The 16,576-nt window shown below is 43.4% G+C and overlaps 1 protein-coding gene across 8 annotated transcripts in view; it reads right to left on the bottom strand.

Moving 5' to 3' along the window:
• LOC126404079 (nuclear factor 1 B-type-like) overlaps window positions 1-16,576 on the bottom strand; it is a 71,331-nt gene that overhangs the window by 15,926 nt on the left and 38,829 nt on the right. For 3 of the 8 annotated variants that reach the window (XM_050067057.1, XM_050067062.1, XM_050067055.1), the window contains exons 3-8: window positions 13,250-13,306; window positions 10,353-10,421; window positions 6,920-7,040; window positions 5,445-5,566; window positions 1,339-1,470; window positions 950-1,134 (exon numbers count right to left, since the gene is read on the bottom strand). In XM_050067057.1, coding sequence (XP_049923014.1) covers window positions 950-1,134; window positions 1,339-1,470; window positions 5,445-5,566; window positions 6,920-7,040; window positions 10,353-10,421; window positions 13,250-13,306 — 686 coding nt within the window. Of the gene's footprint in view, window positions 1-949; window positions 1,135-1,338; window positions 1,474-5,444; window positions 5,567-6,919; window positions 7,041-10,352; window positions 10,422-13,249; window positions 13,307-16,576 lie in introns of all 8 variants that reach the window. The other 5 variants (XM_050067056.1, XM_050067060.1, XM_050067054.1 and 2 more) reach the window with 3 other exon arrangements.

A 16,576-nucleotide genomic window follows, 5' to 3' on the forward strand; every position in this document is an offset into this window, starting at 1 on the left:
CCCTGCTCTGGAGATGGAGCCGTCTACGAGGCTTTTGTTTACAGTGAGAACAGCGGGGATATAAAACTCACATAAATATCACACGGCTCTCTCATCTATAGAGACGCCTGCTCTCTCTCCAACACACTGGCCACTGTGTGTACCCAGAATGTATAAAAACCCTGAGCTGTTTGATTTACTACAATGTCTCGCTACAGTTTTGTATGTCACGTGTGACTGCAATTGCAATATTTTGGTTGACTTTTTTATAGAGACATCGAGTTGTTTTTTTTGCAGGACTGCAAATATAAGGCTGAGAACACATTATAACGTTAGCCACGAGCATTATATCAAACTGAAAATATATCCTTCTCTGTCACATGAAGTGGCCCGCAAAGTTCTGTCTGGGGTTGCCTGCAAAATGAAAATGATTTTATTCACCATAAATTATTTTAATTAGTTAACTCTTTACGATAGCTACTTGTAGCTAATTGTAGGTTTCTGACCAATATTATTTCCCTCACAGACACAGCCCAGTGCTAAATTAGAGATGTGTCCATCCCGGGACAAAATACTACCACATTGTGGTCAGCTAAATGGCTAAATGGCTAATTTGGGGTTCATAAAATGATTGTTTTTTTTTTTAGATTTTCCAGAGGAAAGCACTAGACAAAAAGCTGTTTTACAAACATGTGATTCTAATGACATAATGAATGACCAGGAGCAGGTTTCAGATAAAAGAAAAAACAAACAGAATGACGTTTCTCTACTTGCAAACGCACCAATGAGGCAGTAATGAAATAATGACAAATGCATGCTGTAATTTCTCTTAGGTCAGATGGGAATAGAGCCGAACAAGATAACAAAAGGAATACTCCAGGCCATGAAACTCTTGCCAAACCAGCCTCCGACTTCTGGCCTACAAACGGGCTTCTTCAAAGACAAAAAGGGGAAAAAAAAAGAGACTGACCTGGCTGCTCTGAGGGCTGGACGGGTCGTATGACGGCACGTAGCTCTTGAGGGGATCAGCTGGGTTGAGGTGGGGTGGGTAGCGGATGGTGGTGTGCGAGAAGTAGGGCGAAGGCGCCGGGGGCAAGATAGCCGAGGCCGAGAACTGCAGGGGCGAGTGTGGAGGGGGGCTCCTCGTCGATATAACTGCAAGAGAGAGAAAGAAGAGTGGAGAGGAAGATAAAGATTGAGTGTTTGTGAGACAGAGTTAAGATAAAGCGATCATCATTGATCTGAGAGGCTAAATTAAGTATCGACAGAGATTTTTCGACTGCGTTTATGAGGGGGAAAAAGTCGATTTAAGCTTCAGATTTTAAAGAGAACTGGTGGTTAAAGTCACCGGTAACTTACCACTGTGTCCTACACCTGTTAGGCCTGGGTGATGAGGCTGAGGGAAAGTGCTGAGTCGTGGTGAGGAGTCCTGCGGGGAGGTGGGGCTGAACAGCGGCTTCTCTGGCTTCTTCATGGTGGGAGAGGACATGTCTGCTGGTGGGGAAAACACACACAAGCACACACAAGCACATGAATGCAGGCTCAAGGTCAGAACATCTGTACATGCCGTATTAATTATTCACACTCTTAAAAGTTGTAAAAGTCTTTGATCATTTCTTTGGGCATGTTTGCACAGGACTACAGCGGTGCCCCCCAAGGGTGGCCATACCCCCCCCCCTGTTATGACTGTTAAACCCCCCACTAGGGAAAATAATTGGAAGCCAATACTGTCTGTCTTTAAGAGGCTGTGGTACGCGCATCCATCCATCCACTGGTTCCAATCATGTTGACAGAGTTTGTCGGGAAGGGGGCTAAATAACGCTCAAAAGTTTGGCTAAATTTTGGCAAGGGAACAACTAGCATGGCCATTTTTAAAGAGGTCCCTTGAACTCTCACGAGAGATATCTGAATAAAAATGGGTTCTATGGGTGCCCACGAATCTCCCACATACATGACTAGACTTGTTCCCAGTAAATGTTTTGTTCCTTATAATCAATGTACTCCTTCAAATTAAAGCGGAATTTGTCTTTACTCGCCTAACATGTATAGATATGAAACACATTAGCAAGATTGATAAAGAACTTGAAATGCTAACTGTACCAGTATAAGTCTATGCACATCAGATAATTAGGAATATTAACTGTAAAATAAGAAACCAAAGTGTATTAGTATGCGATTCCTTCACTCCATATTGACATTTTTTTCAACTATTCTATATACTTCAACAGATTTGCTGAAAGTCAGTTATGACTTTTAGTTTTGGTGTGACTAACGATTTTCTGTGGCCCCATCTTGCCACCCCTAAAAAATCTCTGGGGGCACTACTGCTACTGCTAGTACTACTAGTTGAGAGAAACGTGAAGATTTTGACCCAACTGCTGTGTTGTGTTTAACATTTTCTCCAGCAAAATGAAATGAAATGACTTCACTGGTGCACAGAAACAAATACTGCAACTTTTTTAAGCATAAACTCAAGGTCTGTTGCTGAAAATTAATCAAAACATTTTCCTCCAGCTCCCACTAATGCTGCCTTTTCTCACGTATGAAAGGAATTAAGTGCCAAAAAATGAATTACGGATAAAATTAAGCAGAATTTGATCTGTCTGGGATTTGTATTACCAAGATCACCCTGCCTTTACCAAATGCAGCAAACAATGGAAAATGCATTCTGCAAATTACAGACACGCAAAAGGTCAAAATCACTCCTAATCTCCGGAATCATTGCAAATCACTGGACATCCCCAAGAAATGTGAGTCCTGTGAAAATTCGTCTTTTGTCATGTCTGCGCAGACAATTAAATCCAGTGATCTGATGCACAGTTGTAAAGCAGCCGGTCGCTCAAATGGGATTTAAGAATTTCAAGACCCTCACGTAATCTTAAATAGAACATTACACTGTAACATCTGCTCGCCTCGGCCTTACACGGTGTCTGACAAGCTACTGTAATTCCCCATGAATAATCCTGACGGCTCGGTGGAGGACGTGAAATTTGTTTAGAAAAATTTGTGCAGTTCTATAAACTAAAAAGTATGCACACAAACTCTAACAAGTTGCTCATTATTGCCGCTCCACACTTTCATGAGCAATGTTCTGCTGTCACGGCTGTGCGGTTTTCAATTTTCCATGGTGAGACACACTGTCTGAAGGGAACGTGATAACAAATAGATGCGAGAGGCAATGGCCTATGTCTGCTCGTGCTTCTTCTATGAACATTCATCAAGTGCTTTTCTGGTCTGTCTCAGATTCTTGGGGTGTATAACTTTCAAATCATCCATCTCTTTCCCCCTCAAAATAAGCTGTTGTTGATGCATTTCCATAGTATTAACCGCCCTATCCCTCCCACAACAGGGAAGGATCCACCCGAGAGACGGGAAGAATCACTCATCTCCAGTGAAAGAGAGCAACAAAGGTGGCTGGGATTCAGGGGGATTTCCCACTCTGAGGTTGCAAGAGGATACAGGCTTAACTGCTTTAGTTTTTGTTTAAGAGAGAGAAATACCTTGGAGAAGATTGATATCACTGCTTAATGTTTCCATGTATAAATAGGAAATATTTTCTGCGATGGAGGTATTCAGCTTTTCCTCTTCTGCTAATTAAATCCTCCGGAGAATCAAAACGGACTGCCTCGGGAAATTAAACTGGACAATTAATTACCAGATATTAAACACTTTGAATAGTTTAAATAAAAAGTCCAGCCTGAATATGCACCTTCATATAAAAAAAATCCCACAAAAAAATCCTAATTCATGCAGTACTTTCCCAGAGAAAAATACAAGAAAGAACAATTTCTTCCTCTACACGGAGAGGTTTTTGTCGAACGACAACCATGTGCGAGAAATGACCGCTTGGCACTTGGGAGGCCTCATATGGGTTTAATATCGCCCCACTTCTCATTTATTCTCTCCTGACAGAATAATGGCTGTCTTTGGAGACTTTCCTACCCACTGCTTTCCCTTTCTCCTCGCCCCAAAGCGTCTAAGTTTACGCAGAGCAATGCTCTCAGGCCTTGTGCAAAGCGACAGGCTGCATTTTCGTGTACCCACATTGGGCTGTGGTGGAATCCCACCAGTGGTGTGTGTCTCGCGTATCATCTGGTGTTTTCCTCTCTCGGCCTGCCTACTTATTATATTGAAATAAAAAGAAGATGTCTGGGTAGAAAAACAAAAACAAGGAGGTGCACAAAGTAAAAGCAAAAGGCTAAATCACTCTTGCTGAGAAAAATCATTTTGTTTAACAAAACGTTTCCTCCCACCTCTGCTGGTAAAATCCAGGGGCAGTGCAGGCAGCAGAGTGTGGAGAGAAGTCAGCAGAGAGTGAGAATGATCCGGAAACACGGGACAGTGAGGCCTTAATTAAAAGGGTGACGGGCTCTGCTCTGCACCAGGAGACAACGCAATGAGACATGCGAGCTGTCCCGTGAGGATCTCGCTCTCTCCCTCGCGCAGAAACAAGCGTGCAGGACAGCTTGTTCCTCCGATACACGCATCTCTACTTTTTCTTTTTTCCCCGGATCCAGTAAGCCCTGTGTATGAGCTCGTTAGGTGAGCTTTATTTCTTAATTCCCTTCTTACCAGTCCTGTGCCTTAAAGGTGGCACATGACCATCAAAACTCAACTGATGGGGGAATTTCTCTCAAGTTCAGCCAAGACGTATAGCCTGATTTCCTGATGAAAAGTCACCTGACACGTTTGCCCTGCGGGGCCAACAGCTCTACATGAGGTTTAAAAATAGGGATTTCTCTTTAAAAGGTGTTTCAGCTATCTGTATATGAAGAGAATGAACATTTAAACACTGGCAACTTGCATTTGTATAAGAGTAGAATTCATACCGTGAGTTTAACTGCAATGAAACTAATCAGAGTGCCGTTTTTTGTTGGATCCCAAGTTGCGGATTTCAGCTGGAACACTTTGTTCTCATAACGGACACTCTGTGTTGTGGGATCCAATGTTTCCTTTGTGCAAGCGACAGGTGTGAGGGAATACAGATTTACATTCAGACAGCGGTTCAAATGGGTTGAAACATTTATATGGCTGGCGATGCCAGAGGCTATCTCTGTCATGGTATGTATTTTAAGAGGGTTGAACAGGTTCATGTGCAGAGAAACCAGATGCAGTTCATCCGCAATGAAACGGGTGGCGGCATTGATGTACAGTAGCTTCTGACAAGGCTGAGAGTTAAAGAGAGTTCAGCTGCTGTTAAAAAACAACGTGAGGTGTTCGCTTTGATCACATCTATTTGCATGCGATGAGGGTGAAATGAGTAACGCTCTCCTGTCCCTCATTAAATTCTGTCAACGTGCTGCCATGCAGCGCGCGACTGTGGTCGCACAAGGGCTGTTCCCCCATCTCTGAGTGTTTGTTTAACTGTATGAATGCAACAGAGGGTGTTACCGACAAAGTGCATCCGAGCCTGACAAAGCTCACATAGGTAAACAAAGGTGGGCAAATAAAAACAGGAAAATCACCTCCGTCTCTATCGTGCCAGTTTGCCCGACTGCTTGCAGGTGAGCTGGGTGACGAGTAGAAGTCAGGTCCTGTCGGGCTGGTGTCCATGTTCTCCTCCATGTTGACGGTTTTGGGCCTTTTGCTGTGGGACATGGAGAAGTTTAAGGTTTAACATAGCCAGTAATTTCTGGTATCATAACTTTCAGTATTGCAAGATGGCGTCTGTACTTATTTGGGCCAGATGGTGTGGATGTGTGGCGAAGATTAACTTGCAACTGTGTGAAGGTTTAGTTAAAGGGACAGTTCATCCCAAAATCAAAAATCCATATTTCTCCTCTTACCTGTAGTGCAATTTATTATTTTAGATTGTTTTGGTGTGAGCTGTGGTGCTCAAAGTGCCAAAAATCCATTTTAAAAACTCAACAGCAATGTCTCTTTCTAAAAATCATGACCCAGTTACTCAACATAACCTGCAGTGTTTGTTGTGAGCAGTTTCATGTACAAACTAGTTTCTTCATACCAAACTACACCCACCAGCCATATCACTGCGCTGAAGGAAGCGCGCATCTACTGCTAGCTAGCTAATGTTACAGCTCAGCCAAGGAGGATGCTATTAACATTTAAATCTCGAGCACAAGCCTTTTGTCCATGAGTAGATGCACGCCGGATGGTGGGTATAGTTTGTTGGAAAGAAAATAGTTCCTACATGAAACTGCTCAAAGCAAGGTCTGTGGATTATTTTTATTTAAAGATATTTTTTGCCTTTAATGGACAGGACAGTTAAGTGTGAAAGGGGGAGAGAGAGAGGGGATNGTTGGAAAGAAAATAGTTCCTACATGAAACTGCTCAAAGCAAGGTCTGTGGATTATTTTTATTTTAAAGATATTTTTTGCCTTTAATGGACAGGACAGTTAAGTGTGAAAGGGGGAGAGAGAGAGGGGATGACATGCAGCAAAGGGCCACAGGCTGGACTCGAACCCGGGCCGCTGGGGCAACAGCATTGTACATGGGGTGCCTGCTCTACCAGTAAGCCACCGACGCCCCAGTCTGTGGATTATTTTGAGTAACTGGATCATAATTTCTGGAAAGAGACATTGCTGGTGAGTTTCTCAAATGTTTTTCTTTTTTGGTTTTCCTTTGAGCACCACAAGCCGAGTGCGTTCCATTATGTTCAAAAGAAGGCAGAAAGATATCTCCAAAACTCGGCAACTCACACCAAAATGAGACTGATAAATAGCAACACAGGTAAGAGGGACTTTGGGAAATACACATTTTGACAGAAGATGGATACCACACTCATATCTGCATGCTAAATATAAAGCTAGTGCCAGGATATGGTTAGCTATTGTACTGACTAAACAAACAACACATAACATGATAATTATTTCTGTGTTAATAATAATAATGTACAATGTTTCTGCTATGACGTTATAATAGAAGGACATTTGTCCCCCAACTTTATCCTAAAAGCTCTGTTGCTCTGACTTCCACTGACCTGCCGGGAGGGGAGGACAGGGAGCGGTGCAGCCCCACGCTGGAGTTCAGGTCATGATAGTAAGGTTGGCTGGGCATGTCGGCCATGGAGAAGTTTACCGCAGCACCGTGGGTGATGGGCACTGTAGAGGACACAGAGAAAACAAAAGAGAGACAGTTACGCTGTAATCACTCTGAAGACGAGAGCTCAATGTCAGCAGTGTTGCGAGATGGAGCGCCGTGTCTTTCCCCTATCCTCGCATCTAGAGACGCACAATTAATTGCACAATAGCCTGACTGACTGTTATTGACGCTTTGTGTTTAGAGGCCCTGTGTATCAGATTAAGAGCTCCCTGTTCACAGGTTAACTGTCTGACCATCACAGGCATTTGTGCTGAGCAGTCTGATTAACAAGTCACTGCTTCCCAAAGTGGCTGTCGGTAGGAACATTTATATGAGAAAGTTTACTGTAGCTGCCTTTTCTAAGTGTGGATATATCTTTATTTAATTTAATTTAATTATTATTATTATTATTATTATTGAGTCCAGTCTTATGTGCCACTATGACGACACTAACTATGGAAATATACAGCAGTAAGACAACAGTGTATTTCATAGCTAAAAGCACAAAAAGGAAGCTATTTGTCGCTAAGTAAAATAATCTGCAACGCATCAAAAGTTGGATGAGCTCCACATCTCAAGGAAATCTCAGTAAACCAGTGTCACAATCACCAACATTTTCCTCCCCTCTCCACGCTGCAGTATAATACTCAGCAGTTTCCTCACACAGTGATTTACAGTGCGTAGTAGGTGTTGTTTTTCTCACTGCGGTCAAGGTGAGGGATATTGTTTCAAGGGAGGCCGGGCCGGTGTTTACAGAACAAAAGGAGTTCACCACCCATCCTCACTCTCTCCCTCTCCCTCTCGCCTGCCTCTCTATGTCTCTCTCTCCCCGTTCAGTGTGTGGCCCGCGAGGCAGCCTGCAGCTCGAGCGGTTGGTTGGTTTGGAGTCGATGAGAGGATGGAGTGTGTGGCGCCGTCTGTTGTGGTCTGAGGTTCACCACTGGCACGATCCCTCCGCCAGCCTCCGCCCTGGCAGCCCACTGTAGCCCTGGCAAAGGCCCCTACCCGCTGCTGCCCATACCGAGCTGTCTGTGGAGGAATGCATCCGGCTCGAGGACGCTGAATACAAGACCATTGTTTTGATTTTTTTTTTTTTTTTTTTCATTCATGGCTGAGGATACCCCCAGCCATCTCTGTCTGTGCTGGTTTCTCTTTCTCTCTTCTTGGCTCGGCACAATATTTGCGCTGCCACTTGGCTGCCCTGCCTGTCATCTCATTTAATAATTTGAGCTTTGACTTTTAAGCTCACATGAAAAATAAATAAATAAATGAAACAATGATGCTGCAAATCATTTGCCACACAGCGCCTCTTCCAGCAGATTACCTCATCTTACTGTATACGGGGAAAATGTTCTGTCTTCACAAATTTACATTCACTCATTTGCCCGTGCATGCCCGTGTTTTCTGTTGACAAAAAATCTCGCAGTCGAGGCTCCTGTTGCATTAATGAGTGTCCTCGTCGAAAAGCTGGATTGCAAGTCAGCCTTGAACTCCGCAGCTCCCTTTGATGGACTTCAAAGAATGTCTCAACAGCCTGGAGAGTCGGGAGAGAAGCGCGATGACGGACGAGCGGCTGCTTAGATATCTTCCCAGGGAGTGACCGGCTGAGTGAGTGACAATTCCTGTGTGTCCGTCGACCTTTTTAAAATTCCAGCTCGACTTCAGTCGGGCTTTAGCGAAACCAGGCTCGGTCACATGAGAGCAAACACGCCGGCGCAGCGGCCATCTGGTCAGGGGGCAAATTAAACACTAAACAAAAACACAGCTTTTCAAAGGATATTCAGTCTCTGAGCGTCGGAACGAGTGGGGTCTGCCTTTCAGAGCGTGATGTAGGAGACAGTTAAGACAACCTGGTCCATGCTCGCACATCAGAGACACTTTGACACAGCAGGTAAACAGAAACCAAGGTCAGCTTTAAATACTATGAGTTGTTCTCAGTCCATTGATATGTAAATGGACAAAACAGAATGACATTTTTGGACAATTTTGAATGTAGAAATTCTACATTTTAATAATCAAAAGTTGAAGGGGATATGACTGCAGGAGCAACACGCTTTAAAAGATCATCACTCTAAGGCCACAGCTACAAAATATTTTCATTATCTTCTTTCTTCTTATCCTCTCAAATTATTTGGTGTATAAAATGTTAAAAAATTGTGAAAAAAATAATCAAAATTTCCCAGAACCAGACATCTTCCCCTAAATATTTAGAACATGAGCATTTGTCCCCCCCAATAAAAACATGTAACCAGCAGAGGACTTTTATTTTTACAGAATTAAAGACATTTATACCATAAATTGGAGCATAAAAGGGACAAATCAGTGCATACAAATTCACCAGAATGCAGTTTGATGGCTGAGGACTCCCAAACCTGTGTCATATGTCTACCCCCCAGTATTGAAACAAAACCTACGCCCTTGCATGTTTTGTTAATTGATTATTAAAATAGTTGCCAAATAATTTTCTGCAGACTTGACTTAGTTTAAACCCCCTCTGAATCCAGTTTCGACTGACACGGACTTGAACTGCACTTCAGTGTTTCCTACAGCAGCGCTAAACAGGAATTACACAACACTCTGAGTCTAACCACAGGACCGGAATTGACTGGTATACACTACAACGCACAGACAGCCAAGCACAGGTATGCGTCTTTTAAACACAGGTTATTGGGGGTGACTAGAGGCTTTGTGCGCCACAGGCATGTTCCAGAGCTAAAGTACAGGAAAACGGCGCTTCAGGGTGCCCTCAGTTATCAGAGGCAAGGGGACTGCTGGAAGAACAACCGTCAACGGCTTCGCGGAGTGCAGACATGTCTATACAGATGCACACAGGCTTGTACAGACGGCAGTCAAGTGTTCTCTTATTGCAATAACAGACTGGCCAAACTGGATTTACCACACTACAGCTGTGTGGTGGATTTCAGTAAATACACAGAGGATGGGATTCGTAGAAAAGCTTTATTCTTACACACTAAATAATCACCTAAATAAATCAGTCTTATCTTGCATGTGAGCAAAACACAAGAACAGACTCTACGGTGTCTGCACTTTTATTACCTGACCTTTTCTCAGGACTGCGTGGGCGTGTGTAGACTCTGATTGACTGACATCTCCCTGAGTCTCATATTAACTAGGTTGCACCTGTTAGGGCAGGGAAACTTACAGCCTCTACATTCTTTTAAGTACTTTGTGGACTTTGGTGTCCTGATGTGATTCCCAGCACAGCGCCGCCCCGCTTGAGCAGAGGTTGAATCAGTGATAAGTGAAAGAATACCTGAAAACACCTGTGTGGGTGTGCAGCACGGTTCACAATAAATTAAAATAGGACTTACTTCTGGACACTCGCACCAGTTCTGTAACACTGAAGACTCCTGATTTGATGAAGCTGTCTTCCAAATAGACTGTGGAGACAGGGGATACACAGAAAATGATGCAATCATTATTACTGTGATGATTATTATTTATCAAATACATTCATACTTTCAGAGTTAGTGATTTTACCTCCATGCTGCATATTTATTTGAATGCAAACAGACACACTGGGTTCAATATAGGTAGCAACAGGATGAGATTTTCACAGTACAATGACCATCTCTGAGAAGTATATTATAATTTCAACGTGAAACCATTTTTAAAAAATAGAAGTATATGTAAAAAGTCTGACAAGCAGTGGATGAAGAAGGGAGATACAAACACGAGCAGGTGAGATTCTCCTTCAGGTTGTTTTCTATTATCTCGATGAGCAAATGTACACAGTATGATGACCATCAATTTTCATTCCACTGTATACCTTGAAAACAGTTGCAACTACAATCTTGTTTGGCAAAAAACTGAAACGGACTATACAGTATATTCTCTCAGGCTGAAACCCATAGACAAAACCCTAATATCTTGTTCTCAGGTGCTCCACAATCTCTCCTTCCCCTTTTTTTTTAATAAATTTGTGACTTTTTTTAATAACAATTCATACACAGAAGAGAACGCAAATATCCAGATATACAAGTACAGATCATCACACAGGGATTTAGGCACCGTCACCACACCTTGTCTTTCTGTAGTCGTCTTTATTTTGTCCTGTTTCTTTGAGACTTTATCTGCGGTTGTTGACTTGAAAAAGAGTGTATCGTGGTTTGTTTTTCAGTTAAGGGTTTAAATCAACTGCAGCAAACCATTGTGTGCTGTATGGTAAGGAGTGACAGGACAGGTGTGTGAGGAGTGACAGGCAGACTCAGACTCCTGCTGCTGTGAGTACACTGACTGAGGCCGCGCTGAGCCGCAGGCGCTGCCTATTTGATCAAATACACAAACAGAACCTAATAGCTGTTAATACTGACACTGTGACACTGAGATACAGTATCACAGCAAGACATATCCACTTCAAAGAGTCATTTACTGCAGTATTTTAATTAAAGACTATTTACTTTTTCCACAATGTATATTCATTGTTTTGAAAGCAAAATGAGGTTGTTAAAACACAGCTATATCTTTCCTATTTTTAGAAAAGTATTTTTTGACGAAGCGAATTATAATTATAATAAATATTTTTTGCAGTGCAGCATTTGTTGTGTTCTGTATGACCTGCCCAGGACTCAGCAACACTCATCAGAGGCTGTAAGTCAAATAAAACAGCCAGACAAGTTATTGACACCCAAATGACTCCGGCTCGGCTTTGATGCGATGCCAAGGGCACTCGAGGCCGTGCCAGAAAGATAGGCGGGCGGCTCGATTGGCACCTACAAAGCCTCATGCCTCCAGTGAGCCAACGGCTTTCGCGGGGAACTGTGCCACTGCCGAGGGCCTCCAAGGCCTGAGTCATTGGCTCGCTAGCATGTTTTCCTTGGCACCTGCGTCGGCAGAACCTGCTCTTGAGGTAGAAAACTAATTATACTTCTCGAACTATTTTCATTCCAATATCATGACGACACAGCACAGGTCAGTCCAGGGGAACAACAGCGCTGTCAGGGAATAGTCTCTACAGCTGGCTCACTATGACACACTACCAGCCAAACGTCCAATCTGCTGTAATGTTTTCACTCCAGATCTGTAGTGTCTCTGTCTTGTTTTGGGAAGATGACGATACAAATTTAATAATTTAATCTAATTTTATTTGTCCGCACCCCATCCAAAGTTAAAGGGCAACTTCATTTTTTTTAACCTGGACCCTATTTTTCCATGTTTTTTTTTGTCTTTGTGACTAATGGGAACAACAAGTTTTGAAATTGATCCAGTATTGAGCATGAACATGTGTGCATCATCAATTTACAGCCACAAAAATTGCTTGTTTTTGCCACTGACCAACTCAGATTGTTATTCGAAGTGTCTGACAACATAATGGAAAGGATCCCTACAGAGATAGACAATCAATTACAGAGTAAGATCCTTTTTGTTTAACCAGAAACAGCCCCAAAACGACTGTCACCAAACCCACCAGACCCCATTTAAATTACAGTAATTTTAGCGCGTATACAGGCAACATATTTTTAAATCTAACTGAGTGAATTAAGGGTTTATTTAGACCAAATCGGAGCTGGTGATTGCTGGAACAGTGGAAAATTGAACCAAGATGGCTTTTGTGAGTTTTAATTTGTGTCTGTCGACTCTGGAGGAAGTGTATTTTACAATGATAAAATTACTGTTAATTTAAATGGAGTCTGGTGGGTTTGGTGATTGCAATTTCAGGACTGTTTTAGTTAAACAAAAAGGGGGATATTTTACATAATGCTGGCAAACACTTAGAATAATAATCTGAGCCTGTCAGTGGCAAAACACGCACTTTTAGTCTACGTTATTTGGCGGTGCACAAATGCCACAAGTTATTACACTGCTGCCTGTTTTGCGGCGGCCCCTGCAACACTCTTACTCAACACTGGACCAGTTTCAAAACTTGCTGTTCCCATTAGCCACTTAGACACAAAAACATGAGACAATAAGGTCCAAGTAGAAAAACACCCAAAGCCCAAAGTTAGTTAGTTTAGTTCACTTGAAAACAACACTTGACATCAGATCACATGGGACAAAAGACATTTCATGGTATGCATCTGAGGCAGTCCAGGACAGTAAAAGCTTTGCTCTTTGGACTGCAAGTCACTGAGTTCACGGCAGATCAACACTATTTAAATAAACTAGGTAAGTTATGGTGTACATAGGCCGCTGTACAGAGGGTGAGCTGCAGAGGAACAATAGAGCGATGACAGGAGGGAGGAGGGAGGATGACTGGTACTGTACATACCTGGAAGAGGGTTCTTGCCTGGCTCATTGTTACTGGGACTTCCTGACTGCTGCGAGTCTGCAAACACACACAGAGATAAGGGGAGGGGGGGCTTAGTTTAGCAGTAGGACAACAACATGTTATCTTACTGAAACAGTCTTCTTCTTAGCATTGATTACTTCCAGCAAAGATAACCTGAGTGAAAGCGTTGTATCCTCTAACTTACAGTAAAAAAAAAAAGAAATCAGGACTTTTACTTGATTTCTTTGGCTCTCTTATTTACAGTTTGTCTCACACCTTTGGTCTACCACAAACTCACCGAGGTCACTTAAGATGAAGAAATAACCTCTGTCAGGACACTCAACAAGACAAAGTGCATTTCGAGACTGAGGACTTCCTGGGTGCTTTAATGTTCTCCCTTATCTACCAGTCAAGGAGAGCATGCCCACTGTACATTAAACAAGACAGTTCTGTTTGAACAGCATTATCATTAATGGGAAGGCAAACCGACGAAAAAAGCTCTCTGTCTGACACTGGATAGCCTAAAAGTTTTTACCGGCGGACCTCTGGGTAATTTTTCAAAGGGGCTGAGGGAGTGTTGGCGAGGGGGGGGTACAGAATGTGTTCGGTCCTGCTGTGCAAGGTACGAGCACAGAACAAAACGTGGAGAGAGAACAGGAGGGGCGGGGAATTACAAGGAAACATGAGTGGAATTCTTTCCACCGGCTACGGTGCGCAGGCTTTGGTGTGAGACGGCATGGACTGACGTCTTTTACCTCGAAGCCTCAATGGGAGGGGAATCTATCATTCCTCAGCAGTTCCTGCTCTGGTTGATCACTGACAGCCATGTGGACCTTTTTCCTTTTGTGTCACGTAACGGCAAATGTTGTGAACACTGTAAAAATCATAGTGAGATTCTGTGCACACAGTGTGGTGCATGTTGGAAAGGAAACTCAACAGCAAGGCCTAAACTGCTGCCGTGCCAAACAGTGAACGAAAGTGTCTGAGCGCTCCCTCATAATGATCCAAACTGGCCGAAGCCCACACATGCCCCGAGACGGAGAGGGCCCAATGAGAACCAGCAGTGAGATTATCATCTACGTCTTTAACGCGAGAGAGCCGAGACAAGAAGCCAGAGACAGTGAACTCAGATACCCTCGCCTTGCAACAACACCCCTTTTCCTGCCGCAGCTCTCATGAGCTGCGTTACAGAGAGGCAAACGGAGAGAAGGAAAGAGACGGGGGTGGAAGAGAAAGAAGGAAAAAAAGTTGAAAGATTTATCCCTTACTTGTTCTCTCTCTGTGTCTCTCTCCCTCTCTCTCTTGTTCCCCCTCTCCTAAATTTGACTATTAAACAGCACTGCAAAAACAGAATGTTCTTGGCCGAAGCTCAACAATGACAAAGTAGGGAGGGAACAGGACCATACGTTAAGGAGAAAAAAATCCCCTCATTCCAGTACGCTTGGCCCTAAAAACGTACGAAAAACGTACAAGTTATGGTCTCACAATACATCTCTGCTCTGCTTCCTGAGCACGAAAAACATAAGCGTGACTTATGCTTTCTCATCATGCAGTCCTACATTTTTTAAGGGATCTCTGTTAAATATCTTATGTGCACAGGTAGAACAGTTTAATACTTCATGCAGTCAGGGCTGCAACTAGTGATTATTTTCATTGTTGATTGTTTCTGCCTGTTTCTGAGTTTACAAATTGCAGAAAGTAATAAAATATGCTCATCAAACTTCCCCAGAGCCCACGGTGACATCGTCAAAGTGCTTGTTTGTCTGAGCAACAGTCCAAAAAATTATATAAAACAGAGAAAAGCTGCAAATCTTCAAATGTGAGAAGCTGGAACAACAAAATGATTAGCATTAGTCTTCAAGTAAATCCTGTCATCAACTAATCATGTGTTTAAGATTAAGTGTCAGTTCATCATGTCACTGCTTTAATCTATATTATACTGCAAGTAGTTCACTCTTGAACATGAACATGGTCCCAGAGAAGCTTCCTTTGCCTTGCAGAAATAAACAGCGAGTCCCTTAACTTGCCCCCTACACACACACACATTCACATACACACAGTGTGTAAAGCAGCTTTTGTGGGCTAGCGGAGGTTTGTGTGGATTTGGCACAGCACATGTCCATAAAGTGATTGCAGGGAGCTCAGTGGCCTTGTCTCCCTGTCTTCTCCCAGCCCCCCCATGCCACTTTCAGAGTCATCCATCAGTCTAGTTACGACTGCCAAGTCTACGCTCGCGCCCTGAGAACTGCTGAGAGGGAAAGAAACGGGCCAGGGGAGAGAAAAGAGCATCGGAGAGCGGAGAGGAGGTAAATGCTGCAAAGGTGCCGAGGGGAGAGAAGGAGCTCGGAGGTGGAGGTGGAGGTGGAGGCGGAGGTGGGTGAGGTGCACCGGTTCGTTTGGATCGGATCAGAGTTTTGTGTTTTAGGTTTTTTTTAATCCCGCTTCTTCGAAGGCTGAACAGGCAACCATGACAAAAAGAGCAGATGGTGGTGGCAATTAGAGATCCCAGGCAGCATCTTCCAGCATGAGGCCCCACTGTAGCACCAGGAGAGACCACCTGGATGACTCAAGGTGGGATGCAAGCATATGGCGCATCTGCCAGGCCTGCACCGGAGCTGGAAACACCTCCCCTATTGCATTACATTTTACCTTTGACCCGGGAAGGGCAGTTTCATGCTCCTTCATCTTCTTTCAGGGTGATGACATTGTTTGGAACGGTGCTTGCACATTTGTCAGGCTGCAAGTGTGCTGATTATATCTACTGAGCACTTTATTTTACATCTAATCACCTTTATCGCTCAACAGGTATTTAAAATAAAGCCTCAATTTTAGATCACAGACAAGTCAAAGGAAGATAATTCTGGACTTAAGTGCAGATAAATTGCCTGTGAATTTAATATTAAAAAAATGCAGTTCAGAAAGTGTCTGAAACAAAGTAAAGAAGTGGGATATCTGGGGCCTAAGGCCTGGTATCTGTATCTCAAAGGTGTCCTGTGCAGAATCCTAGCCAATCCGATAGTCTTCAAATAAACACTAGTGTAACCTGTAAATAAACAGTTGCGGTCGAGGAGGCTGGGCTTTGCCCTGGGAGCTTGGCAGGCCTCGATCACAGGGCCAGACACCACACACACGCCCTCTCACACACACACACACACATAAACACACACGTACACACACGGCCCTTTTCCAAAAACAACATTTCTTGGCACCCTCCGTCCCTGCCACTTGTTTAAATAAACAAACCGGTTCATGAAGGAAGTGAAAAAAACAGTACCACGTATGAATCAGATTATCTGCTGTTACTCAGCAAAGAAAAGCAAGGGGGGA

The sequence above is a fragment of the Epinephelus moara genome, chromosome 17, assembly GCF_006386435.1.
Source record: "Epinephelus moara isolate mb chromosome 17, YSFRI_EMoa_1.0, whole genome shotgun sequence".
NCBI lineage: Eukaryota > Metazoa > Chordata > Actinopteri > Perciformes > Serranidae > Epinephelus > Epinephelus moara.